Source organism: Acipenser ruthenus, chromosome 9 (genome assembly GCF_902713425.1).
Source record: "Acipenser ruthenus chromosome 9, fAciRut3.2 maternal haplotype, whole genome shotgun sequence".
Lineage (NCBI taxonomy): Eukaryota > Metazoa > Chordata > Actinopteri > Acipenseriformes > Acipenseridae > Acipenser > Acipenser ruthenus.
In genome coordinates this window covers 48,609,614-48,637,280 of record NC_081197.1, presented here as the reverse complement: position 1 = coordinate 48,637,280, position 27,667 = coordinate 48,609,614, and the positions used below count along the sequence as shown (strand labels likewise).

The following is a 27,667-nucleotide window of genomic DNA, read 5'->3' as shown; positions in this document are numbered from 1 at the left end:
AGCTCAGTATTTATCCTGCAGGTATACTAATTACTACATTGGGTTCACCTCAAATTAAGTCTTGAAATAAAAAACATAGTATCTGGTCTAGAAATAAAAACTCCTTCCAAAATGTACTACAGTGTAAAGAATGATTTGTTTTAATTATTATTGTTTTTTTAATTTATGTGAATTGATACATACACAATACAGAAGTTTTTATATTAGGATGCATAAGTTCCAATCTCACTTATGTGATCAAATACATTACAAATCTCATCAGGCACAAACAAACAAAAAAAAAAAAATTATATATATAAAAAACAAAATCAGTTTATAATAGCATTAATTTACACTGCAGTACTAATTCCAGCAAGATAAATCACCTGTGACTCGGGACTCCTAATTCTCATCATAGCCAGTCATCTAGCTAGAATGATCACTATGCTGGACAGTAATGCCTTATTCTCCAACACACAGTCACAAGCATACAATACTGCATAATTCAGTGTGTGATAACAACTTATATTAACTGGTGAGCCTTTTTTTTTTAATGGGCTCATCCAGTTGATATTTCCCGTAATATTTGATACAGGAAGCACATGTTCATTAACACTAGCAACAGAGCACGACCCCAGAGTGAGCTGTTAAACTGAAAGGAATTCCAACCATACCTCACATAGCTGCTGTCTTCTCTCGCTCACTTCTCAGCCGGAAAGTAAAAATTCTCACCAGAGATTATAAAAAATACTGCATGGGGTAGTGTGTGATCAACGATAACTGAATGCACACCCTCGGGTTTACGTAGCATCCCACTCCTTGGGTGGGCACTAAATGCTCATACCACGCACTAACCCATGCATTATTCTCTATTTATTACACAAGTGAGACCATCCTCATAAAATATATACTGTATTATCACAAACTGACCTGTGAAGTAGAAATTATTTTATACAACATGTGTCAAAGACAAAAAGATAATGCAGTCTAAAGAAGTTTCTTTACACATCAAAAACCAACCACAAATTTACATGTGGTGAAGCATAAAATGTCAATGAATGTATATTTTTAGTATTAGTTTATTTAGCAGACTCCTTTATCGAAGGCGACTTACAGAGACTAGGGTGTGTGAACTACGGATCAGCTGCAGAGTCACTTACAACAACGTCTCACCCGAAAGACTGAGCACAAGGAGGGTCACACAGTGAGTCAGTGACTGAGCTGGGATTTGAACCAGGCACCTCCTGGTTACAAGCCCTTTTCTTTAACCACTGGACCACACAGCCTCCCGTATATAATAAAGCATGTCTAATACTCCGTAGTGTTGCAATAATTTAGGTTACATTGATTTGAATGGGTACTATAAAAATCAAATAATTAAAAATACATTGCAAATACAGAATTTAAAAAAAAATGAAATAGTTTAAAAACAGATAATTGAATACCACTTTCCCAGAAAATAAGGATAAACCATGGAAATTACCACCAGCAAACTAATTTTCCTGACAGACATCAATATTTTTTTTTCCCAAACGATCCAGTCAGGGTTACATTAGAAAGTACTGTACACAAAACAAGTAACCTTTCTTTTTTTATATCTCCTAAAAGTAATCACACCACAAAACATAAATACACTCACCCACACAATAAAATAATGACACAAATCATTCAAATATTTAGAGAGGTGTCCTAATCAAGGTGAAGCTTATTTTTCAATGACATGAAAGCCCTAATGCACATTTATCAACATCTGATACAATATGTTTCCTTCCTCATCTTGGACCTTTTGCTAATTGCACCTTGGCACCCTGTAGATGAGTAAAGGATAAAGACCACATTTTTAGTCACTCCTTAGTGCCTGTATAAAGTAATAATAATTAGGTCTGGGTTCCAGGTTGAGCTTTAAACCCAATACCAAAGCCTTACTTTTAAACTGTATATTCTGTCACAGTTATGGGGTAATTACAGCATTTAAACCTCTGTAAAAAAATAAATAAATAAATAAATCCAAGTCTAGCATCCTCAATCTCTATAAACCATTCAGACAGAGCCTTTTTATTTTTCATTATTACCAACACATTTGTATTATTACCTTCTGCCAGAACCCAATGTTCAATACAAGGGTGCTTCCTTGATAAAAAAAATAAAAAAAAATCTTTTCTTCCAGTAGTCAACCTTGAAAGATGAGGTTTTTATTTATTTATTTATTTTTGAAGGCCAAAAAGTCCAATCTTTGAAAGGTCAGAGCTCTGGTTTGTGCTGAGAGAGGCTGTTCAGATGGGTTACTCTCAGTTTGTAGCTCCATATCTCTTTGTGTCACACTGTATCAAGTTTAAAGGCACAATGTTTTTTTTTTTAATTGTAAACTAATAATAAACAATTTTATCAAGATCGCACTTGTAGGAGGTTAGTGTATGTTCCAAGACATGCATCAATGCTGTGGTACTGTACAGTCTAGCTTATTGAAAAAATGAAAAATTATTTTAAAATGGTTGGGTATTCCAGAGCTTAGAATACCATCGCTAATGAAACCTGACAATCAGTAACCATACTCCCAACAGTTTGAGGAAACATGGTTACAGTATTTCTTTGAAGTAAGTGTTGTTCATCATTTTTATTTGCTTGCTCTCATGAAATGGACGAGGGCAGGCTAGTCCAAGGAACAAATAATTATCAAGTCCAACATCAAAGACAATTACTATGGCAGACTTAAGACACTGATTACTATACTGTATAACTTCTACAATCATTAAAAATTGTATAGTATTTTAGGTGGAAAATCTTAAATAATAAAGTTATAAGCTACCAGAGTAAAACATTAACATCAGAGTGGAAACTTAATATCATGGGTTACATCACCAGGTTGAGGTAAAACCTGAGTGTCTAGAAAATTATTCCTGGTGGTTGGAGGATTTGTTGTTCTGCTAGAATTTCAGGTTGCTTGATTAACCCTATACCTTGCCATATACTGTATGGTTAAGCCTCATCCTTTATCAACTCAGTCCATCTTCTCCTGCTGTTTCTAAAGCACAAATTGTCAATTCTTATTATGGCATGCTACTTAAATCTTCACAAGGAGAGGAAGGAAGTCTCTGTTTCTCTGTTCTGTTTGTTTCTGTAATATCCAAGGCCTTGCATCCAACACTGACCCAGGGCACTTTCATCTAAAATCAATCAAACCCCATATCCGTCTTCCCACAGACTTGTAGACTTAAATCAATTTCAATTTCCCTCGTGTGATCTGTATACCTCCATTTGATCCAGAGGTGGTGTTCTTTTCTGCTACTCCTGAGTGACAGACAATTGTACATGATCTCCTTTTTGAATTAAAATAACGCCTCTTCTCCATTGCTGTCCAAATTAAGCCCATGCCCTGTTTGATCTCATTTCTTACAAATGTCTAAGGAGGCTGTGCTTGGATACTTCCAGAGATATAAGTCACAGACTGAAGAATTTACAATGCTCAATGGTCTTGAACAACTTTTCATAGAATCTACTTAAATTTTCTGACCTATTCCCTGACACCTAAAAACCTAACCTCCTCTGCTGTTCACTTGGCCTACCTTTTTGGCAGATCAGATCACTACTTGGTAAATGTATCCTTTATTGCACAGTCAATCACATAGCACCCCCAGTCAACTTCTCAATGACTTCTGACTGGGACGTCAACTTTGATTCATTTCCTCCAGTCAAAAGGTGGCAGCTCCACATCAGACCTTTAAGCCTGTGAGACAGCAGTAATGATCCTTTCGGAATGCTGTGACAAACTTAAATCCGAAGGAGACCAACCATTGTTGTTAACCCTTTAACCTCCAACCAGTTTATCACAGTTTTCTGTCCAGAACCAATCAGCAATAAACAAATTCACAGCCGCCTGCTTGTAATTGTTGGTATTGTAAATAGAGAGATCCACATTATAAAGCTGATCTTTCATCTATACCTTCTGAGGTAAAATTATTGGAAACTAGTATGAAGGCATTAGCTGAAATATCTGTATACTTGAATAAGGGTGTTTTTAATCAAAAGTGTGCTATTGCTCGATAGTGCTGCTTTATAACCACCGTAATGTACCTTTTTAAGGCGCTATGCAGTCAAACTTCCAGGTGTAGAAAGAAAAAAATATATATAAAACATTTATTTTAAATAACACACACACACACACACACACACACACATATATATATATATATATATATATATATATATATATATATATATATATATATATATATATATATATATATATATATTACATCCAAAAAGGAAAAAATATGGGTGCAATATTTTTGAATCCCCCTTTTAGGGTTTAACCTTGCATGTTCTGATAGAGTGTCTCAAACCATGCAGCACTTGACAGCTTGCTCATTTTTTATTGCATGACAAATGCCAAAAAATACCTATACAGGAGGCAAGAAAATCACGTTCAGAAAAAAAAATCAACAGCTAAAAGTACAAGCTTGCCCTTCAGGCTCTTGGGTCATTGCCAAATCAGTGCCTTACAATTTCTGAATATGCTTTTCCGCTTTGACTAGAGCTAACCAATTTGCTGCTATTCATCAAAAACCCTCTTGCCAGCTGAATTCAGTATGATCAGAACAAGAAAAATGAAATTTCTACCAATTCATCAATTGCTACAATGCCTAAAATTGTATTTATTTTATACAGTAGTGTGCTGCAAATATCCTCCAAAACTTCACAGTTATTTTGGCCCATAGCTAGTAGAAATAAGTAAAAAGATATTCCTGAGATGATGCACATTATTTATGCTCTCAGATTTTCTTAGATACATACAATTACACAAATATATTTACCAGTCAATAACAGCAAGATCCTCATCCAATAATTATTGGTGAAAGAACCTTAAACTCTTTCATGTTGTCTGATTTGAGTCTGGTTGGTCCTGAAGTGTGTTTTTTTATTTTTTTTTTTGGGGGGGGGGGGGGGTGTCAACTTGCTACAAAAGCAAAAACTGATCGAAATTGGTCACACCCAAAATAAATTAGATTGCTTGTTTTTATTTTCTTTTTCAGTTACTGGGTTCAAAAATCAAAATATAATGATTTAAAAAATAGAAACATATAATGAAAAGAATTCAAGGCCATCTTATTAACAACATTAAAAAAAAATACAGCACCTGTACCACTTCATTGACATTGTGTTTAAACTGGAATTAGATATTAGTGTAGCAATGACAGATAAACCATTATATCAAAATCCCAATCATAAAGTAGAAGGTAAAACTATAGCAAACAAATTCAAGATTCAACAAAATGTATTTTACAATGTCTTTATTATATTGAAATTTATCTCCTTACTAACAACCAAAAGAGCAAGATGGGCTGAATGGCCTCCTCTCGTTTGTAAACTTTCTTATGTTCTTATGTTCTTATATTCTAAATTATTGTATCTGTCAAACGTTTTACTGTTGACAAGTGGAGCATAACAATGAAAATAACTTAGTAAAGTACTGTGGAAGTTACCATTCAAAAAGTAAGAATCCTGTAATAAACTCTTTAAAAAAAAATCTTAAAATTGCTGTAGTACTTTGAAGGTTCAACTCTCCCAAGTTTTCGCCAGATGTATATTAATCTCCCCACTGCCATCTGGCAAGACTGTGCTTTGGTATGTCTGCTCAAAGCAACGTGGCATTCAAATGGCCCCCTAAATGTCATTTAGAAATGTGTTCATCTGGGTTCTACTTCAATGACATTTGCACTGGTCATGTTTCAATTAACAGCTTTGTGAATCATTATACCGATTATGGAGTGCATTATAGAGTTTCAAGACAACACCGCACAATGGCTTGGCTGAAGCAAGACAGCCTGGCCATGCAGTATCAGAATAAATCCCCCATGAGGATAGCCAAAGAGTAGCTGTAAGGGTGGAGATGGGAGACGTTGAGAGATGCAAATCTCTTGCCTTATCACATCAGCCAGGATATATCTCACTTCAATGTATATTTGTATTAAGAGTTTTAAAATTCTAATACAAAATGTCAACCCATAGTCATGGTAATTTTGCACTAATGTTACATACGCATTGTTTAAATAGACAGATTGTAAACGTTCTAGGACAATTGAAGCATATGGTTAAGGCCACTTTAAGTGAACTAACTTTAGAACTAGAAAACTCCCAGGAACTGAACAAAATTTGTCCCAATTGCAGCAAACTAATCAGAAGATCCATTTAATTTGTTTCGCTGATCCAATCAAGAGGACCGAGTTAGACTGATCATGGAAACCTATAGAATATAAAAATGTCTGAGAAATGGCACTAAACATAATGAAAGCAGTAGTACTTCTACCACCGTCAGTACAAGCAAACAACTTCTCTCACTAAAGGTATCAAAATTGGGTATTTTCAGTTTGGATTTGCTTGATTACAAAGGAAGATGGCCTTGATTACCCGGAGTGTCTGATCTGCTTGGAATTGCTGTCTTGAGTGCCTCAAAACTTTAAAGTTGAAATGCCATTACAGCAAAAACACCCAAAGAAGCTGGGAACTCTATGTGGCTGTGTGGTCCAGTGGTTAAAGAAACAGGCTTGTAACCATGAGGTTCCCAGTTCAAATCCCACCTCAGCCACTGACTCATTGTGTGACCCTGAGCAAGTCACTTAACCTCCTTGTGCTCCGTCTTTCGGGTGAGACGTAATTGTAAGTGACTCTGCAGCTGATGCATATTTCACACACCCTAGTCTCTGTAAGACGCCTTGGATAAAGGCATCACCATGCTATGAAATCATAAGGTGCAGGATTATTAGACCAAAATATAGCTTAAGTTTTCCAACTCCAGGGTTTTATCCCTTAGCATTATCAACTGTAGGTCATTAGGAACTATTTTCCCCCCCTAAAATCACTTTATAATGGAAATGTGATTTAATCAAAGAATGAAAAAAATGGCACAATTACTGTTGCTGAGGGCAGCAGTGTGGAGTAGTGGTTAGGGCTCTGGACTCTTGACTGGAGGGTTGTGGGTTCAATCCCCAGTGGGGGACACTGCTGTTGTACCCTTGAGCAAGGTACTTTACCTAGATTGCTCCAGTAAAAACCCAACTGTATAAATGGGTAATTGTATGTAAAAATAATGTGATATCTGTATAATGTGAAATAATGTATAATGTGATATCTTGTAACAATTGTAAGTCGCCCTGGATAAGGGCGTCTGCTAAGAAATAAATAATAATAATAATAATAATAATACTATTTTGTTACCATAAAAACAGCTAACCTTGTGCTACAAACGATGTATTACTGCTAAATTGGTAAAAACCTTGCTAAAAAGCAACTGCAGGATCACACAAAATCATATACCTGGCAACTCATTGTTAAACCCATTATATGGTTTCAGAGAAGCAGCAATGTAATTAAAAGTATTTCTTTAGGACAAAAGCATTTTACAAAGGGATGAGTGAAGTGCCTAAGCCTGCTTCCAATAATATGCTTTAATTAAATTTATTGTCTCGGCTATCCATGAATGCTTTAGATATTGTGCCTCCCTGCTGAGACACAGCAGGGGAAGCAAGTTTAGATTTATTCAGAAGTCTTTGTGACTTAAAAAAAAAAATATATATATATATATATATATATAGAGAGAGAGAGAGAGAGAGAGAGAGAGAGAGAGAGAGAGAGAGAGAGAGAGAGAGAGAGAGAGAGAGAGAGAGAGAAAGACAGCAAAAAGCTCCATATCCAAGGAGAATCAGGATCCAACAGGATACTCACCAATCACTAGAAATATTTAGACATGAAGATACAATGGAAGCCAAAATGTTGTAGATAATTATTAAAATAGTTTTTAGTTTATCAATTACTTTTCTTTATTATATTACATATAATAAAAAAAACAGCTATATACAAGGCTCAAAGTTAACGTATATTTGGTAGCATTTTGCTACTCAAAACTCTTAATTTGCTACTAGGTTTTTTTTTTTCAGAAGCATTTTTCGGATACCTTACGCTGCAGTTTATATGACCGACCCTGAGTGAACACGTAAAACCAGTATTATAAACAATTTAAACACGTACATTATTAGTATCTTTCATAAAGCGGGAAACCACTGCAAATACAGCTTCCCGACTGGTAGATGACTGAGGTTTGTACCGCCCCATGTAGATGTGCGCGAGGCCCACAATGCAAATCGTATTGTTTGGACAGTGGAGTACACATACCTACAGTACAGAACAACGTGGATACAATTTCAAGGTATGAAGTTTATTTTATTTTTTTTAACTTTCTGGTACCTTTTACCTGTCTTTAGTACCTTTCACTTGTCTCGCCTCTTTAAGAGAACCAGGGCTACACTTACCTGTAATGCTATGCAATGTGAGTTAAAAAGCCTGAACTGTCCCAAACTGTGCTGGTGAACATGAAGCCATATGGTCACCCTATCAAAACCATTCCTGAAGGCTTTTACCTCCTTAAGCTACTGACCCTAGAGACAAAGCCATGCCAAGTCTCTGCCTGGTCTCCACCTGGTACCGTTGCCACCAGAAGAGCTGTAAAATAAGGAACACTATTCATTGTCTGTCCTTGACAATTAGCTTTAATTAAAAATCTTAACAATGTATTAAAGTGCAGTACCTGATTGTGTAGGTACAAATTAGATATCACAATGAAAGATATTTTATTGCATTATTACTATGTACAATTTTACTTCTGAACTAGGATTAATGTTCAGTGTACCACACTTTGTAAAACAACGCCCATGTGGCATGATGACCCCTTATATTATACTTGTTGTAGTAATGCCAATAAGAAGAATATAGGTGCTTAATTCCATTTGAACCTAAAATATGCTTTCTGTAAATTATGCTTTTATTTCAGCTAACATCCTTTAATTTAATAAAACAAACATGTTTCCAACATTAACACTCCACACGCACCACAGAACACATAAATACGCACATGGGCGGAGCACACTGCCACAGACCTTTTAAACAAAAAATCCAAGGGTGTTTTACATTTAAGGCCATTTACATTTTTTTTTAGTTTAAGACACTTAGAAAAATGCAAATCAGTTATCTTAAAGTTACTTTTCTGTAAAGTTGTTAACCGTAGAATAAAATTCTAAATTATAGCAGCCCACAGCAAGTTATAAATTTGCTGCATTAGCTGTAACTTATCCCATAACACTGTACCCCAAGTTACAACGTGCTAAAATCAATACAGTATTTTCTGTGAGTTCATATTTTAAAAATATGCCCCCCTGCCGCTGTCATTCCAACACCAAATCAGCCAATAATGTAGGTTCTAAAACGCTGGTGGACTGCAGCATGTAACAGCACAGTATGTATCAAGCAAAATGTGCAAATGCATGATGTTGAAAATATATTTTATTTTTATAATAATTGTCTTCTTTAGGTTGAATTATTTTGTGTACCGTAAAATTGTAGTAGATATGGTACACCCAATCCAAAGTAAAAGCTGCTGTATTATATAAACACTTTTATATGTAATATGAAAAAAGAAATTAGAATAATAAAAATCCCTTCCAATGGACTATAAAAGTCAGGGCATGATTAAATGCTTAATCTCTTCAATAATGAATGAATGGTAGCTTGAAATAAAGACACATATTCTCCTCACCCCCCATTGTCAGTTATTATGCAATACATTTGTTAACGGTTCATTTATCACTTACAGTTATTGTGTTGTTTGGTAGGGCTGTAACTCCACTATATAGATGCTAAAATCGTATTGAATTGTATTCTGTCATACTTGTACTGGCTAGAACCGAAGTCATTGTATTTTATCTTGCTCTTAATTGTATTAATACTTGTACTGTGATTCTTGAAATGTATTTTTGTTTACGACTGTAAGTCGCCCTGGATAAGGGAGTCTGCTAAGAAATAAATAATAATAATAATAATAATAATAATAATAATAATAATAATAATAAAAGAGAAATTTAATTCAGGCCTTAGTGATGAAAGATAAACCTGACAATTGTTTTTGTCAATTTTATTAGCTTATTTCTGTGTTTTAAAAATCTATCATTGTTATTCATTTCTTGTTTTATTCAAATTTATTTTTATTATTGATATTAATCTTAATGTTATTTTGTAATTTGTACAACTTCTTATTACTGCTTATTTGTGTCCTGTTTTACCTGACATGTAAAGCACTTTGATATACTGTGGTATGAAAGGTAAATAACCATTGCAGTGACTTTGAACTTCATGTTAAATGGGAGGACAGCTGTGTTCTAATACATGACTTTGAAGCGGTCCAAAAGTGTTGCTTAACGTTTTGTAATTTGAATTCCCAATAATCTTTGACACATAGCAAAAGAGAAATGGTAAACACACACACTGTTAATGAAAGCTATGGCATGAGGGTTACTGGAACTCATCTGTTTTCTCCTGTCATCACTTGGTCCCTCAGTTTGTCTAAAGAATAATGTAAAACCATACAATGCTTGTATAGATAAAGACACTACTTGTGATATTAAACAGACCTTAGCAACCAGGCTTACCAAAAACAAACAAAAAAAAACCTGCCTGTGACCAACACTACTGTACTGTACATGAGCAGTGTATTGAGATGATACAATCTACTTCACACTGTATTACATTTTTATGAGCAGATTAATTATATGGAGATAGGCAGACACAGTAGATGGGTTTGAAAGCTGGTATTTTTCAAAGACATTTCTGTTACGGGTGCACTAATAGCCTCTCTCTATTAACACAGAACTCCTTATACATTTACCACATTATTTTCCTGCATTGTTTTTTTTGTAAGACAAGGAGTTCCTTTGCTGTTTTCAGGAATTTGGCTTCTGACAATATTAGTCTCCCCCCTCTGGATTAATGGCAACCTTATTGCGATGGTCATACCGCAGACTGTGTGGTCAACATTGATTTAGGCTGTTTCCACTTCACCTGCTGCAGATGACATTCAACGTGACTCCCTGGTTAGTGGTTTGCAGCACCACCGTTTCCTAATATTTTTTTACAGGTGCTTACAATCTGTTGACATTGAACATGCAAAATGTATTAGATATAACTAAAATCTGGAACCTGTCTGAAAATATTAACAACTGGCAATGCGGTTCTCGTTTGTGGGTCTAAATAAGATTATAAAGTATAATTTTCCAAATTTCTATCAGAATGCATAATGTGATACTACAAGCTGTGGTTGAAATGTACAACGTTATCCATTAGGCAGATTCCAACTGTCAAAGAAAACAAATCATGTCCTATTATTAATCTGGTGAAGCAACATTACTTTATAAAGTCTGTGGAAGAAGGCTAACAGGGTAAAATATATAAAAATGTCAGTTATTATCATAACCCTGGTTCCCTGAAATAGAAATGTATCCAGTACACAATGGGTTAACCTATTACACCCGTTTAAACTGAACACTTCTACCAAAGCTGCGTCTTACGCCTGCAACGTCAGCACACCTGTCTCCACCTCCACAGGAGACAAAACTGCGCTCAGCACCACACATTTTCTTCAGCCTACTGCATAGAATGTATGCAGCGACCAAAGAATTGTAATGGATACATTTCTATTTCAGGGAACCAGGGTTATAATAATAACGTTCCCTTTCAAGTACGAAATGTATTCCATTACACAATGGGTAAGTATTCCCAAGCCGTCGCAAGGACATGACTTACAGAACAGCCAATCTGGCGAGACCGATGGCTTGCCACAATGGCAGCCAACACTGTAAAAAAAAAAATTGGGTAAATTATCCTGTTTTGAGCGGCCAAAAAATGATTCATAGCCGACAAACCCAAATCATGTGGAATATTCGTATACAGACTAGATATATCCATAGTACATAAAATATCAGAAACCCCCACACTTCTAATGCGATTCGGAAAATGAGTAGTGTCTCTGATATAAGAAGGCAATTGTTGTACAAAAGGTTTAATAACATAATCAACAAATTTTGGTAATGTATAAAACACATTTCGTTTTGGGTGAAGTTGTAGTAAAAAATCAAATTCATTTTTATTTAATCAATTATTTTGTTTACCGTCCTCTAGAACCTCCAAAATCTCTTTTGAAAATCTAACAGTATTCTACAGTTTGTAATGGTAAATAAAATGTAGTGTCACTTAGTTGTTTAAGAATGTCAGTCCGATAATACTGAACATCTTGTACAACAATCACCCCTCCCTCATCAGCAGGTTTAATGACAATGGCAGAATCATTCATCAAATCTTTAAGTGTTTGTTGCTCTGATGCAGAAAGCATAAATAGCGGGAGTTGAGTTGTGCTTTGCTGCAGCAGAGGGTGCCCGAAGGATAACGTCTATATATGCAAAACAACATATATTTATAGTGCTCAATGTAATTTAAATGTATAAATCATTGCGCTGAAATAACACTAATGTGTTTTGTGTAGGCCACACATTACATTATGAACAAAAATATAAATCTCTACAGTACGCCTGTACAGTATACAGTACAGTGGTAAAATTAAACGAACACCTAAGCACACTTTCTATTTACTTTAGCCTGTAGGCTACCGGTTTGGTAACACAAAACAAATCATGCTGCTGCATTGCACACATTGATGTACAATGCAAATAAAAGATTATTTAAAATTGAAACTAAATGATTTTAGAGGGTTTTTTTTTTGTTTTTAATTATTATTATTATTATTATTATTATTATTATTAACTTGGCAGCCTAGACAATTAACACACAATACATCATGGTGCCGCACTGACAAGTTTTGAAACTTACAGGAGGACAGTCATTTTTCATTAGTATGAATTTCAAAATGACCAGCAACAAATTTTGCATTATACCACTAATTTGTGTTATCATTAGTAGCCTATAAGCCAGATGTATACTGCCCGTTTTTATTTAAGTTAGTCAGGGGTGCAGTGCTAAATTGTGCACAATTACAAGTCACCTGCACATAAATAGAATAGGTGTGTTCAAATGTTCAAAATGAGCTGGATGGGTTAGCGGCACATGTGTGCAGTCTATTGCTCCCAACACGTTGGGGAAACCAGAAATGTCATAGAATTTTTTCTATTGTAAGTACACTCTGATTTATGGAAAAATAGGTATTTGGCTGTTCACCTCAAAAACGCATTGAGTACAACTGTCAACGTACAAGAAAAATGCAGACTGGGAAAAGCCAGCAACAATTGCGACTTTTAAAACATGCTTTCAAAAATTGTTAACAAATTGATGCAATTGTAAGTGTCGCAATTGCCAGCAGCATTCGTACATCTCATTAAAATATTTGAGAACCCTCATTTGCACTATCTCCGCCCCCTTTTTGCGAATTTATGCAGGAACGTTGACAAAATGTGCACAAGCAAGGACCTTATGTGTTAACCCCTTCAGGAAAATGAACTAGCCTAAATTATCAATTTTTCTTTTTGTCTCATATATAATCCGATGACAAGCCTAACACGGTCAGGAGGAAAATACAATAAAACTTTATGAGGATTTCAGTACAATACATAAATTGTTCTGTGTGATGAATGACTTTGGTCCTCTGTGTAAATGCCAGCATACTTCTTTTCGCCCTTTGCTATTAAAAAAAAATACGTTTATCCTCAGGATGGTCATAACATCTGACAGATTTTAGAAGTCAAAAAGATATATTTTAATCACATATCAAATCTGCATCAGTAAATAAAACACTGGGAAATATTGAAATTACACCTTGAAAATAATATCAACTATTGCCTGCAGTGTTACACACTTCAAGATGACATCAACTAGATAAGGAGACAAACTACTATACATGTAGAATTACCCTGGGGCATTTTATTTTTTATAAAAGTTAATTTAAAATAATTAAGCTGCCAACAGCAACAAAAAAAAAGCATTTGTTTTCAAGTTGTATATACAGAATACAATATAGTCCCAAATCACTATTCAACAGCTATGCAGTAAATAAACATGCTACGTATCACACAGCAGATCAGAAATGTGTTATGACTCACCTAATTAGTTTTTTCCAAGCACAGCAGATCAACCATTGTGTGTCTATTTTAGAATTGATAATGCAGAGTTATATTTAGCCTCTAGCCATGCTTTCTATCACATTTATTTGCACACGTACAAGTACAGAAGAAGCACAATCTGTGTGCCACATTCCTCTACTTAACAAGACAAGTGAAGTGGCATCACTAGAATGAGTGTTGAGTGCAAACCAAACATGAAGTTTCTTTTACTGTTACGAAGCCTCAAATCAGACTGAATCTCAGTTATGTATCTATACTATCCTGCTCTTAAGTGAAACTGAGATGTGTCTGGGGAGATAAGAGGCTTATGTTTAAGTGATTGTACTATCTGTTGCAATTGTCTCAATTTCAAAACCCACTCTAGTTGAAGAATCTGCCTACAAACCATTGACTATTTCCTTTTGCATTAGATTATAAATGGTTTACAGTGGAATTGGCAGATTCACACATATGAATATATGATGATCTAAAATAATATATTAAATAATTTAGTAATACTGCAAACATTCCCTGCGTCAATGAGTATGTGTGTAAAAATAATATCTTAGAGGATGCCAGAGGATGCCGTGCTAAAGCGTTATCGTCTCACTCCACTGGTCATTCTAGACCTAATAGCTGAATTGAGGGATGAGCTAGACCCCAGCATCAATCTAGAGACTGCTATTCCTGCACATGTGAAAGTGTTGTGTTCTCTGCACTACTTAGCCTCTGGTTCCTTTCAGACCACAGTTGGAATGTCTGGAGGGGTAGCCCAATCCACCTTTTCCAGCATGCTAGGCAAAATTCTGAATGTCATGCTGAAAAGGGCATGCGAATACATACCATTTCCTGTCACTGTTATGAAATGAACTAGAGCATATATTTCATTTGTCTATATAAAAACACAATTCAAGTACCTTTCTGCAGTGTTGTTCTGGAGATTTTACTTTGAAATAAGTGGTGGAAAAGTAATACCAGTAATTCTGCAGAATTGTATCCCATTCTCATGTGATACACATACTGTAATTACAGATAGACATCAAAATAGGACCACTTCGCGTGTAAATGCCTATTGTTGTTCGTTGAAAAAAATATCACCAGTCACATAGACATTTTACAAACTACAGTCATGCAACACCTCTATTGGTGTGTTGATTCCCATTCTGTACAACATTTGAAAAAAGCTTGTCTTATCCTACTAAATGTGAATAAATACAAAGCATACAGTGAACCCTAAACAGAAAAACATCAGCATATTATACCAGTGTATTACCATAAAGAAAGCCAATGTAACCATGGGATCACAATGAGGAATATTTTCAAAGTGTTTACTCCAGTCTATAATGTACTCATAGTATGTGAAACGAGAAAACTCAGCTAATTTTAAGAAACTTGAGCCAGACAACTCAATTTGATTCCTGGATTTGGCAGAGTGTCTTGTTTCATTAGTTCCAAAACAGACAGTAGTTAAATTTAGGTGTAATTTACTCAGAATAATCTGTTTATCAAATTAATATATTGTAAATACATTAATATTTAGTAAATATGTGGAAACTGCAGTTCAAATCATATGGCTACCAGTAACTGCTGATGTCCTACATTTGCCCCATTGTACAGAACTATTGCATTTTCACTGGATTGCAATTTGATGATACAATGTATATAGTTACAATCTCCCCCTTTTTAAAAGGTTTATCTTTGAAAGATAATGTTTGTTAGTATTTAGAATCAATTCTCAGGTGTAATAAATAACATGTTTCCAATTCAGAAAACACATCTTTAGGATCATTCACCCTCTCACTTTACATTAGATTTATATGCATGGTAGGACCATCTCTTACAATTTGCCACTTGCTTCGCTTCCTTTGCAGGCCTGACACAAAAGTTAATGTAAGAAATGACACTACTCAGACAACTAGAAGAGTTCAGTCAACTGCTCATAAAGCATATTGTACGACACATAGTTGATTTATTCAGAATACCTAGTGTAACCATTAGGGCTGTCAGTTAAGCCTCCAAACAGCAATCGATTAACTGGGCACACTAAATTATTTGTTTATTTAGCAGACGCCTTTATCCAAGGCGACTTACAGAGACTAGGGTGTGTGAACTATGCATCAGCTGCAGAGTCACTTACAACTACATCTCACCCAAAAGACAGAGCACAAGGAGGTTAAGTGACTTGCTCAGGGTCACACAATGAGTCAGTGGCTGAGGTGGGATTTGAACCGGTGACCTCCTGATTACAAGCCCTTTTCTTTAACCACTGGACCACACTGCCTCCTATAAATATAAAATCGAATCGTTAGAATAAATACTGGTATCAATGATTGTACCGCCCACATACATGTTCGCTCCATTCCTCTCCCCCGACGTGATTATTTTAATATCATTGTGGTTAAGTAAAAGCTTGTGCACAACAATTGAATGTGATGGGTAATTACGCCTTGGTAGCGTCAGGAGAAAAAAATAAATAACACTACATCATTCACAACAAGCCTAAAGCATGTTTAACATACTACAGGGGTGCTACTAAAATATTTATTCCAAACAGATTACAGTACTTTGGAATGTAATCTATATAAACTAGACAAGAGTTTATGAAAAACATTTATATATATATATATATATATATATATATATATATAAATATTCAGTGACAGCTGCAGCATCACGCATTGCATCTTGTTAATACTGTACCACTTAACCATCACTATCTGTGAAATACACAATGCGGAAATCACTGCCTAAAACATCGTCATCATCATCATCATCATAATAATAATACATTGATTTACTTATCACAACATGCACACCCGTTTTAGGTCAAGCTGATCGTTACTCAAAACAGCCAATGTATTTACAGGCTGTTTGCTGGATACAAGCCTGTTGTCCTGCTCTGGATTCAAGGCAGCACGCTTTTTTGTTTGTTTACATCGATAACACTGAGGTGCGTACTTACAAAGCATTTTCAAAACTGATTCACTGTGGGACCAGCCAATCACATGCTAGTTAACACGAGCAGGAAGAGAGCATGCCCACTGCTTGTACGGCAGAAATACTGTAAATAGCAAGGCAGGGCGTTTGGTGCATTTTCGTTGATAAACTTCACTATGGTTTCTTGGTATAATATATATATATATATATATATATATATATAGATATATACAGTATATACATACAGGTATATATATATATACATACAGGTATATATATATATATATATATATATATATATATATATATATATATATATATATATATACAGTATATACATACAGGTATATATATATATATATATATATATATATATATATATATATATATATATATATATATATATATATATATACAGTGCCTTGCAAAAGTATTCAGACCCCTGACCAATTCTCTCATATTACTGAATTGAAATTTCGTTCTGTTTGATATTTTATTTTAAAACACTGAAACTCAAAATCAATTATTGTAAGGTGACATTGGTTTTATGTTGGGAAATATTTTTAAGAAAAATAAAAAACTGAAATATCTTGCTTGCATAAGTATTCAACCCCTGTGCTGTGGAAGCTCCCAGTTTACACCGATGAAAGAAATTGCCCTAACGAGGACACAATTACCTTACCATTGGCCTCCACCTGTGAACCATTAAAGTTGCTGTCACATTTTCTGGATAAAAACCCCACTGTTGAATGATCATTGGTCAGGCTGTGAATCTGAAGGAAAATGAAGACCAAAGAGCATTCTGCAGAAGTTAGAGATAAAATAATACAAATGCATAGATTAGGGAAAGGGTACAAAATAATATCCAAGTGTTTGGATATCCCAGTGAGCACAGTTGGATCAATAATCAGGAAGTGGAAGCTGCATCACACCACCCAGGCACTGCCAAGAAAAGGCCGTCCCTCAAAACTCAGCGCTCAAACAAGAAGGAGACTTGTGAGAGAAGCCACAGAGAAGCCAACAATCACTTTGAAGGAGCTATAGAGTTCAGTGGCTGGGAGTGGAGTAATGGTGCACCAGTCAACCATATCAAGAGCTCTGCATAACACTGGCCTGTATGGGAGGGTGGTAAGAAACTGAAAAATATATATATATATATATATATATATATATATATATATATATATATATATATATATATATATATACATATATATATATATATATATAGCCGTTACTCAAAAAGTACCATTTGAAAGCACGTCTGGAGTTTGCCAGAAAGCATGAGAGTGACCCAGCTGCGATGTGGGAAAAGGTTTTGTGGTCAGATGAGACCAAGACAGAGCTCTTTGGCCAAAACTCAAAGCGCTATGTGTGGCACAAACCTAACACTGCCCATGCCTCAAAACACACCATCCCTACAGTGAAGTATGGTGGTGGCAGCATCATGCTATGGGGATGTTTCTCATCAGCAGGGACTGGGCATCTTGTTAAAATTGAAGGGAGAATGGATGGAGCAAAATACAGGCAAATACTGCAAGAGAACTGGCTTCAGTCTGCTAAAAAACTGAAGGTTGGGAGGAAATTCACCTTTCAGCAGGACAATGATCCCAAGCACAAGGCCAACATTGGAGTGGCTCAAGAACAAAAAGGTGAATGTCCTACAGTGGCCCAGTCAAAGTCCTGATCTCAATCCCATTGAGAATCTGTGGCATTATTTGAAAATTACGGTCCACAAGCGTCATCCAACCAACCTGAACAACCTGGAGCAAATTTGCCAAGAATGGTCCAAAATCACTTTGACACTGTGTGCAAAGCTGGTACATACTTACCCCAAAAGACTTAAAGCTGTTATTGCAGCGAAAGGTGGCTCTACCAAATATTAATGTGTGGGGGTTGAATACTTATGCAAGCAAGATATTTCAGTTTTTTATTTTTCTTAAAAATATTTCCCAACATAAAACCAATCTCACCTTACAATAATTGATTTTGAGTTTCAGTGTTTTAAAATAAAATATCAAACAGAACGAAATTTCAATGTACCATTTGTAATTCAGTAATATGAGAGAATTGGTCAGGGGTCTGAATACTTTTGCAAGGCATTGTATATATATATATATATATATATATATATATATATATATATATATATATATATATAAAGAAATATTTTAAATATGTGAAAACCCCAGATTAATTCATATATAGTAATATAGTAAAGGCGTGTGTGTGTGCGTGTGTGTGTGTGTGTGAGGGAGGTTATTTAGATCTGCCATGATTAGATCGTTAAAATAGACCCCAGCCTCTGCTAATATATATCTTCATTGGCAGAAAAGTGGTATTACTATTATGAAACAATTATGAAAGTATATCGAAACTACAAACATGAACCTCAGTTCTGATTCAGTGACGCTCTAGCCAAGTGCAGACAAAAAGACCCAGTGAAGCATCTCATCTAAAATATATTTCTTTAATTGCATGGCTTATAAGCCATGCTCCAAAGCATGTCATATATTAAAAAATGTACCTAACTTGCTTCCCTCATGGATATCCAGGGAAGGATATAAACACTTACACACACACACAAAAAAACTTCTCTTCATTTAATTTAAAATTAAAAAAAAGAAAAGAAAAACAGATGGGAGCCATTATGTATCAAGAGTCTAGTAGATGGCATTGCAATATACATTACTTGGTTTGTTCTGGATATAACCTGCAAAGGAAAGGGGTTAATTAATACCTGTTGCAGATAATACAGTGTTGTGGCAGGATATATTGATATCACTCTAAGTGAAAAACAAAAGTCAAGTTCTCATCTGTTTGTAGGGTTTTTTTTTTCTTTTTATGTATGGTTCAATATTGAAAATAAACATCTCAAGATATTTAATTCAGGGGCTTGTAGTCTAAATGTGTTTCATACTGTTTTCAAATATTACATTTTTTTTCCTTTCAGAAAAAGATTAAATTTCTTTGAGAATCTATCGCAATGTATGTATTTTAATTGCACTAAATTTAAGACATTGTAGCTCAAACAGTGCCTGTTTTTGAGGGCAATATCATTATTGCCTGAGGGTTACGGCAGTACAATTTACAGTACATAACAACTTGAAATAATAAACTCATAAAATGAAATTATGACTATGTGCTTTCCTTTATTTCTTGATACTGTGATATAATCTGCAAGTTCTCATTTATATTCCTATCTAAACATTTACAGCTGGTTTCAAAGGAAGTTCAAGATTAATGATAACCGGGGTCTGTGAAACCAGCCAATACTGCAATAAATTTGTAACTGTGGGAAGGGTTTTCAAAAGTCACCAGAATGTGATGACTTAAATTGAAAATGAGTAAAGGTAACTGATATTTCATAATCATACCAAGCTGATCTTTAAAATATCTTTGACAGAAATCAGAATTTTAGAATGTAAGTACAATATTATTAATTTTTTTGCTGGCTGGCAGTCGGGTCCAGATATCTATAAAAGGTCATTACAATCTCATTATTACCCTTGTCTAATTTTCACAAAAACCCAAAAAGAAGAATCAATCAAAGTGCAAATACATGTGTAAACACTTAATTTTTGTAATGTAACTGGCAGGTTTATAAAACTTAAATGTCACCTCTAGCATTAGCATCTTACTTTTGGCAGCACATCTATAGTATATACAGCCACAAAATAAAGTTTGGACTGACAATTGGATGTTAAATATTGGACCAGATATTCAAAAGTGATGCGAGTTTTGCAAGGGCAGTTGCAGGGATTTTTCCTGCCTTGAGAAAAAGTTGTGCCTGCGAGTGAAATTTAAAACAGGAATAGTTTTAAATACCTTGCTAGTTTTTTTTTTTAATCACAATCATTAAGCAAGTCCACCTACAATCACAGAGGGAGCTCAATCCCAGGACAGACAGGCGCATCATTTTAGCGATGCGGTACCTAGTCTGCACCCGGACACACAGGAGCGGTATGCACTACGCGGTACAGTAGTTGTCAGTATCACACCGTAGGCTACGTACTCAAATATAATTTACATATGTGGCTTTTTTTTGCATCACCTAGAAGAATATTATGCAGACAAAAAAAACCTCTTTGAACAAAATGTTTATATATTTTATTTAACATCATGCAATCTGAGAAACTAAAAAATGGAATCTCAACAGTCTACCGGAAACTACAATATATGTCAACATAACATTATTAATTCTGTAGGGCGCGATGCAAAACTTTTGGCCATAGCTGTAATGCCCCCCATATAATCTGCTAAATAAAAACACTGGTTTGTTTTTCAACATTGTTTTTCTGTCATCTATATCAGTGCCGCATAAACTTTTTATATTCTCACATTTAAATTCTTCCACTTTTTTAGCATACATTGTGTCGCCCCCCCTCCCCCTCCCCATATTAAAACATTAGACCTTAACTTTATGTATTTAGCTAAATCTGGACTTTTTTTTTGTTAAATCTCTGAAAAAAATACGTGATTTACATGAAATCCCTGAAAAAATGCCTGATAAAACATTAGTGCTTTTTTATTACACTTGTCGCCCCTGTTCACTGCAGTTTCACTGACAGACTCGCCACTTCAAACAATTTCTCCGGTTCTACAAGTCCTCAAGTGGCTGTCAACTTATTTGAAAGGTAAGAACTTAGCCAAATTAGAAACTTTTTTTTTTTTTTTACAAAACTGCCCCTTTAGTCATAGTTGTGCACCCCAGTTTGTGCACCACTTATCTATAGCCAGACATTTAGCCTACTACTAAAATATATCCTTTTACAGACAGTTATTTAGTATAAATAACAGTGATCTACAGAAATAATAAAAAAGGCAGGAAGGATGCTTATCAGGGCCGATGTATAAAATACTGACTTACCTGTCCTTGTATGAAATATGGGAAGGATCAAACACTTCAGGGTGCTTGGACACCTCCATAGACAACAGTTTCATTCATGATTTTTCCTGGCAAGCATGTGTTGTCAGCACTTCACTGTGATTGGTTAATCCACCGACGGTACCGTGCGGCAGTCAAAAAACATCACTCTGGATTCAATTTGAGCAGTACCGCGGGACTAGCAGTATAGTCTCGCCTGATCTGTACAACACCATATGAAAGCAATGGCAGCAATAGGGCCGGCAAAATGCCTCGCGTGCCATGCCGCACCTGTCTGTCCTGGGCTTTAGAGAGCTCACTAAGCTTTGTTTAAATTAACTTTATTTCTAATTTATTGAGCTATTTTATTTTAGTTAGCTGAAGTCAGCTGTTAATTTTCTGATACCGTTTGAAAGAAATACGTTGAATAAAAAGAAATAATAAACGTACTTGTGATTCAGATGATACAATAAACTTGCAGTGAAAGGAAAGCACCGATGAGCAAACGTTGCAAGTTGCAGTCTTTATTTCTTCATTCTGAGATATTGTGAAATATTAGGTATACCTTCCAGCTGCCCTTTTGTTAAGCTCTTTTAGCTCTTTGTTTTTTTCAAGATTTATTTTTGGCGCACCGTTTTTTGACACCACACTCAGGTACACAAGCTTAAAACTATCAATTATTTTTTAATCGATCAAAGCTCACAGGTGTGATTAATCGCTAAATCATTAATCACTTAAAACTTAATTTAGTGTTCATTTACACAGCCCACGCAGAGTTTCCTAAAAGTTGCATAAATTTGCAAAATCTTTGAATATCTGACCCGTTGGTTTTGAACAACTACATCATGCAATAATGACATTGCCCTGAAATCCTAGACATATCAAAACATACAGTGCAATAATCATTATGCAGATTATATCACATAATATACTGTATATCCAAATGCAATAAAAAATATCAGATTCTACAGATCAGTATGACTGAAGGCTAGATCCTGAAATATTTAGCATACTGTCAATGTAATTTGTCCAATGGGAAAACTGTTGCAAGTCAAGGGTGGAGCACAATCAAATTCTATTCAAGCCTTTTGTATTCAGCACAATTAATTTATCAAGCTCCTATGACACTTAGATACGACTGAAATCATTACTGATATTGTCCCTTAAGTACTTACTGCACAAAGAAGTGACCTAACAGTAAAGAGCTTCCAACTCAAGAGGTATTTAGAGATTTGGGTTTCTTTGTATAGTTTGAAAAGTAACAGGTATGCCTATGCCATCCAATTTTTAAATGCAGTAGTGGTATTCTTTATTACATTAAGCATCGTTGCAGACAAAACACGATCACCAGACACACTATTTTGATAATTAAAGTGTTGCAATAAACTGATCACACAAACCAAACAATTTCCCTGAATACAGTTCCCCTTAAAACATTACATCAAAACAATTAAGTAGATATTGCATTCACAGCAACAAAAGGTAACACAACACTTAATTGATTATTAAACACCATCATAATAAAACCTATTTAACTTTTTAGATTCTCAGTGGAACAAACAGTGTACTGTTTTCATTCTTTACTTAAAGTATCTTTAGAAGTCATGTTCAAATGTACCATACCTTGGCTTTACATAACAGTACATTAATAGCTATCAAAATATACCAGGTGTTTTCTGCCAAGAAATCTGAAAATCAATGAACTTGTTCATATTGGAGGTAATTCATCCCGTAAATCTGACAGTAGAAACAAGCACATGTTATCCAACAACCTTTATCAAATTAAATCAAGCAAAAACAAAAAGCATGATTATGAAATGTTACTCTCTTCATATAGATGATTAGTACAACTTATTCCTACCTTAGCAAACTGCGAGTTTATCCATTTTGAGAATGTTTTCTTTTGAACATCTTCTCTTTCATCTGAAAAGTAAAAGAAAAATGTTACCACAACAGCACAGTTTTTGCATTGCAAGTATGCAGGCCCTGATCTGTTTAAATATGTTTGATTACTTACTTTTAGCAAACTATAGTAGTGATGCAGGGAATTGTTAGAAGAACATATGGGGTATGTTACAAGGTTCTTTTTGTTGTTTTAAGGTGAGAATATATTACAAAGTTTATTCAATATTGGAGCTTGACGGAGTAAGCCACAGGAGTGTTTAGAATGGCTCAGACCTATTAGTTGAACAAACTTGCATTCTTTACACAGATCGATTATGCATCATGCTGTCGGCTTTATTTGACATTATTGATCACATCTAGCTGAATGCTGTGTAAATGTTAGAACGCCCCATAATTCTTCCTCGTGGATGAACAGCGAATACATTTACGATTCAATTGCTTAAAAAAAGTAAAAACTTTTCTTTCGTTACTGACCATTTGTTTTCTTCCCTTTTTGAAATTTGTTAAAAACCTTCCAGCAGAGATAATCTGAGGAGCATTACAACCAGCAGTCCTGTAATATACTTTACAGTGTAATTGTTCTCTTGAATAATTGTTAATATACTTAAGAACCACTGATCTGAATTAACATTTGCCCATTGCTCTCTTTATTGCATGTATTAATGAAGAAAGTGTTTTATCATTAAAGCTTGCATGCATTACTATTTTCATGTTACTTGAACAAAATGGTGCTGTGCCACAACTTGTCTTTTGTTGGCACTGTACAGCACACATTTTGTTTTCTTATCTAATGAGATAGATATAACAAAGCAATGCTCGTTTCTTGAACTACAACATGACAATGGTATGCTGTGTGTAGAAATATCTGGATGTGACTTAAATGACTCTATTCTCCAGTTCTACAGTCATACAGACACACCTCTACCAAAGGTCTGCTGCCAAATGTGACGGAAACTGATTTGCAACAAAGAGACACATTTATATATTACAGCTGATCTTGTCAGGTAATCAGTCCCTGGCGTACAAGTTTGTGCTAGATAGTGCAGTTGCTTCAGCTTCAAACACACAGAAGTCAAGATGTCTCATCTAAGCTCCCCAAAATATATGTCAATGTCACATTTGCTATGCATAGTCACATATTGCCATGGCGATTCTGAGATCAGGGCTCACAGTACCCATTACGTTTTCCTTATTCAGCTTCTTGTACAACCCCATGCAAAAAATAAATACATATACAAATATATACAAATAAAGATTAAATAGAAAAAAAAATACTACAGAAAAATGTGACTGTCAAGAGTATTTAAATGGGAAGCTTTATCCAAATTGACTTAATCTGACACTTGATCTGACACATATGACTTTGCATGGTGTGTAAATGACAATCATTTGTATATTAATCCCAATACACAATCACAAGCGGAGGGAACATATTTTCCATTTGACGGCTATTTTCCAAATGTGGCTGATTGGCTTTTGTCGCATGAATGTATCTCAGAGGGGTTAAGGCATCTCAGTGCTGAACAAAACAATAAAACAGGTCCTTTAACTTTGGAAACTGGAATTTCAGTCCAGTTGGAAGCTACTGAATATTAATTATTCTTCTGCTACCGATGACATGTAAACAATGCTTCACGTGTGCATTTAGGTATTTTGGGCAGTTTAAAATCAAATGCTGCACTTTAGTATACAGACACTACTAACGAAAAGCTTAAACATATACAATTACATGTTATTTCCCAATTGAACAATTGTCAAAAACATCAATTCTATGAGAAACTGCTAGCAAAACCCACATAAGGTATTTAGTAGTCATGAGATGTTACTGCTCTGAAATGGTTGATAAATGATCTTAAGCTAATCAGGATTCCTTTCAATAAGCCTTTATAACACCTGGTGACAATGAGCTATGCATACTGTTTTAAAACCTTCAAAATGAACAACCTGAAGAATCATCAGCTCAAACTAATTTTTAAAAATAAAAGTACTGTAAGAAGATTGTTTATTGATTGAGGCACTAATCTTATGTTTGAATGATTTAATCTCATGGGTGAATTATACTAAAGTACATAGATTTACACTACAGCAGTGGCTGTCTGGATCTATAAATAGATGGTAACCCTTCAATGCTTAACATACCGTATGCTGAACATATTTTAAGTGGGTACTGTACCAAGAGGTCTTCATTTCGCAGCTAAACAAAGACATTGTTTAATGCTTAATGTGTATCCTTTCTTATACTGTGTTCCTAGATGTTCCCAAAAGTTAAACATTTAATCCCCAAACCCACTTATTATTTCATACATTTGACAAACACCCATATCTGCATATCTCTTATCTTTTGCAACTGCTTTCTGCAGTTGTTATATTTCAAAACTATATTTACACATCGTACCAACAGAAGAAGCATTTTGTAACTTCAGCTGTTCCAATATTTAACAAGCTTATGAATAATAGTTTCGGTAAGTCAAATATAAAAAGAAAATGAAAACTAAGATTCAAAACGGTGTGAATAGAATTCTTGAAAATGATTACTTAGACATCAAAAAATACTGTCATGCCACTTTTTCTTGTGCAGAAAATGTAAATTGTTATTTTAAACATAGGCTACATTTGCTTTTAATGTTTGTGTAATTCTCTTGGGTGTAGGAAATGCTAATGATTAGAATCTCCTTTAATTAAACTACTACCTGCTGGGGCTCCTGAGTGGCGCATCCGGTAAAGGCACTCCACGTGGAGTGCAGAATGCGTCCTATAGCCTGGACATTGCTGGTTTTAGTCCAGGCTACTCCATTGCCGACCTTGGACGGGAGTTCCCAGGGGGTGGCACACAATTGGCTGATCACCATTCGGGGGGGAGGGGGTTCGGTCGGCCAGGGTGTCCTCGGCTCACCGGGCCCTAGCGACCCCTGTAGTCTGCCTGGAGCTGCGTTGTCCTCTGACGCTGTAGCTCCAAGGTGGCTGCATGGCGAGTCTGCAGTGTGAAAAGAAGTGGTCGGCTGATGGCACACGCTTTGGAGGACAGCGTGTGTTCGTCTTCGCCGCTCCCAAGTCAGCGCAGGGGTGGTAGCGGTGAGCCGAGCTTAAAATAATAATTGGATATTCTAAACTGGGAGAAAATAATAAAAAATAATTGCCGACTACTAAATTAAAAAATAAATAAATAAATAAATAAATAAATACTACCTGCAAGATGATAGTGGATTTGGATGTGATTTGTAACAAGGCCTCTGTGTTTTGAATCATTGCCAATTTGATCACAGGAGGACATTTCAAGTTTTCAGTTCTTTGGTGTCTGTCTACAATAGAGCTAGTCCATAGCTGACGGGTGCATTAATATCCAAAACCTTCGCATCAGTGCACAAGGACGAAGATTTGTGGACCAGGGCATGAGGTATAATAACTCAAAACAAAAAGGCAAAGAGGTCTGAATGTTACCAGAAGAAAAGTATTTATTCAAATAATATGAACCCTTAAACAATGCCTTCCTCTATGAAGTTTTGTCTATTTCCAAGACTAACAAATTCTATGAAAATCTACCAGATAGAAAGCTTTTTATCTGCTTTATAATGGGTCCCATAATTCATTCAATTCGGCGTCATTTATTTGTGGCTAACGTGAGAAATCTAATTTGAAACGTCTAGCAGGAATATTCAAGGTCACTATTACAGCCTCATACTTAATTTATCCTGTCTGAAAAAGGGAAGACCTTAGCATGACAATTCTATCAACATCATGCATGTATAGAAATGTAGGAGGCCTGCGGCATTTTAAATGCAAGACTGTTATGAGATAATAGAGTTTATTTAACTAAACCAACCACATGATAAAGCAATTCCATTTTAGCAACACGTCATACACAGGGAAAAAAGCATAGAACTGAATGCTGTGCCTATCAGAGAGATTCATTTTAATTCATTTTTGGATGAATTTCACTTCAATGTGAAATACCCCAGTGGAACCTTTGAATTTGGGTTCACTAACAGGGGTTAATTCAAAGCCCTGGTAGCTGATGGATATTATTACTGACAAGATTGGTTAGGTCCATTATGGA

General features: G+C 35.2%; 1 protein-coding gene across 13 annotated transcripts in view; it reads right to left on the bottom strand.

The window, feature by feature from the left end:
• Positions 1-27,667, bottom strand: part of LOC117405667 (dystrophin-like) — a 689,570-nt gene that overhangs the window by 525,531 nt on the left and 136,372 nt on the right. For all 13 annotated transcript variants that reach the window (XM_034008883.3, XM_059030144.1, XM_059030147.1 and 10 more), the window contains exon 2: positions 23,570-23,631. In XM_034008883.3, the coding sequence (XP_033864774.3) occupies positions 23,570-23,631 (62 nt within the window). The remainder of the gene's footprint in view (positions 1-23,569; positions 23,632-27,667) is intronic.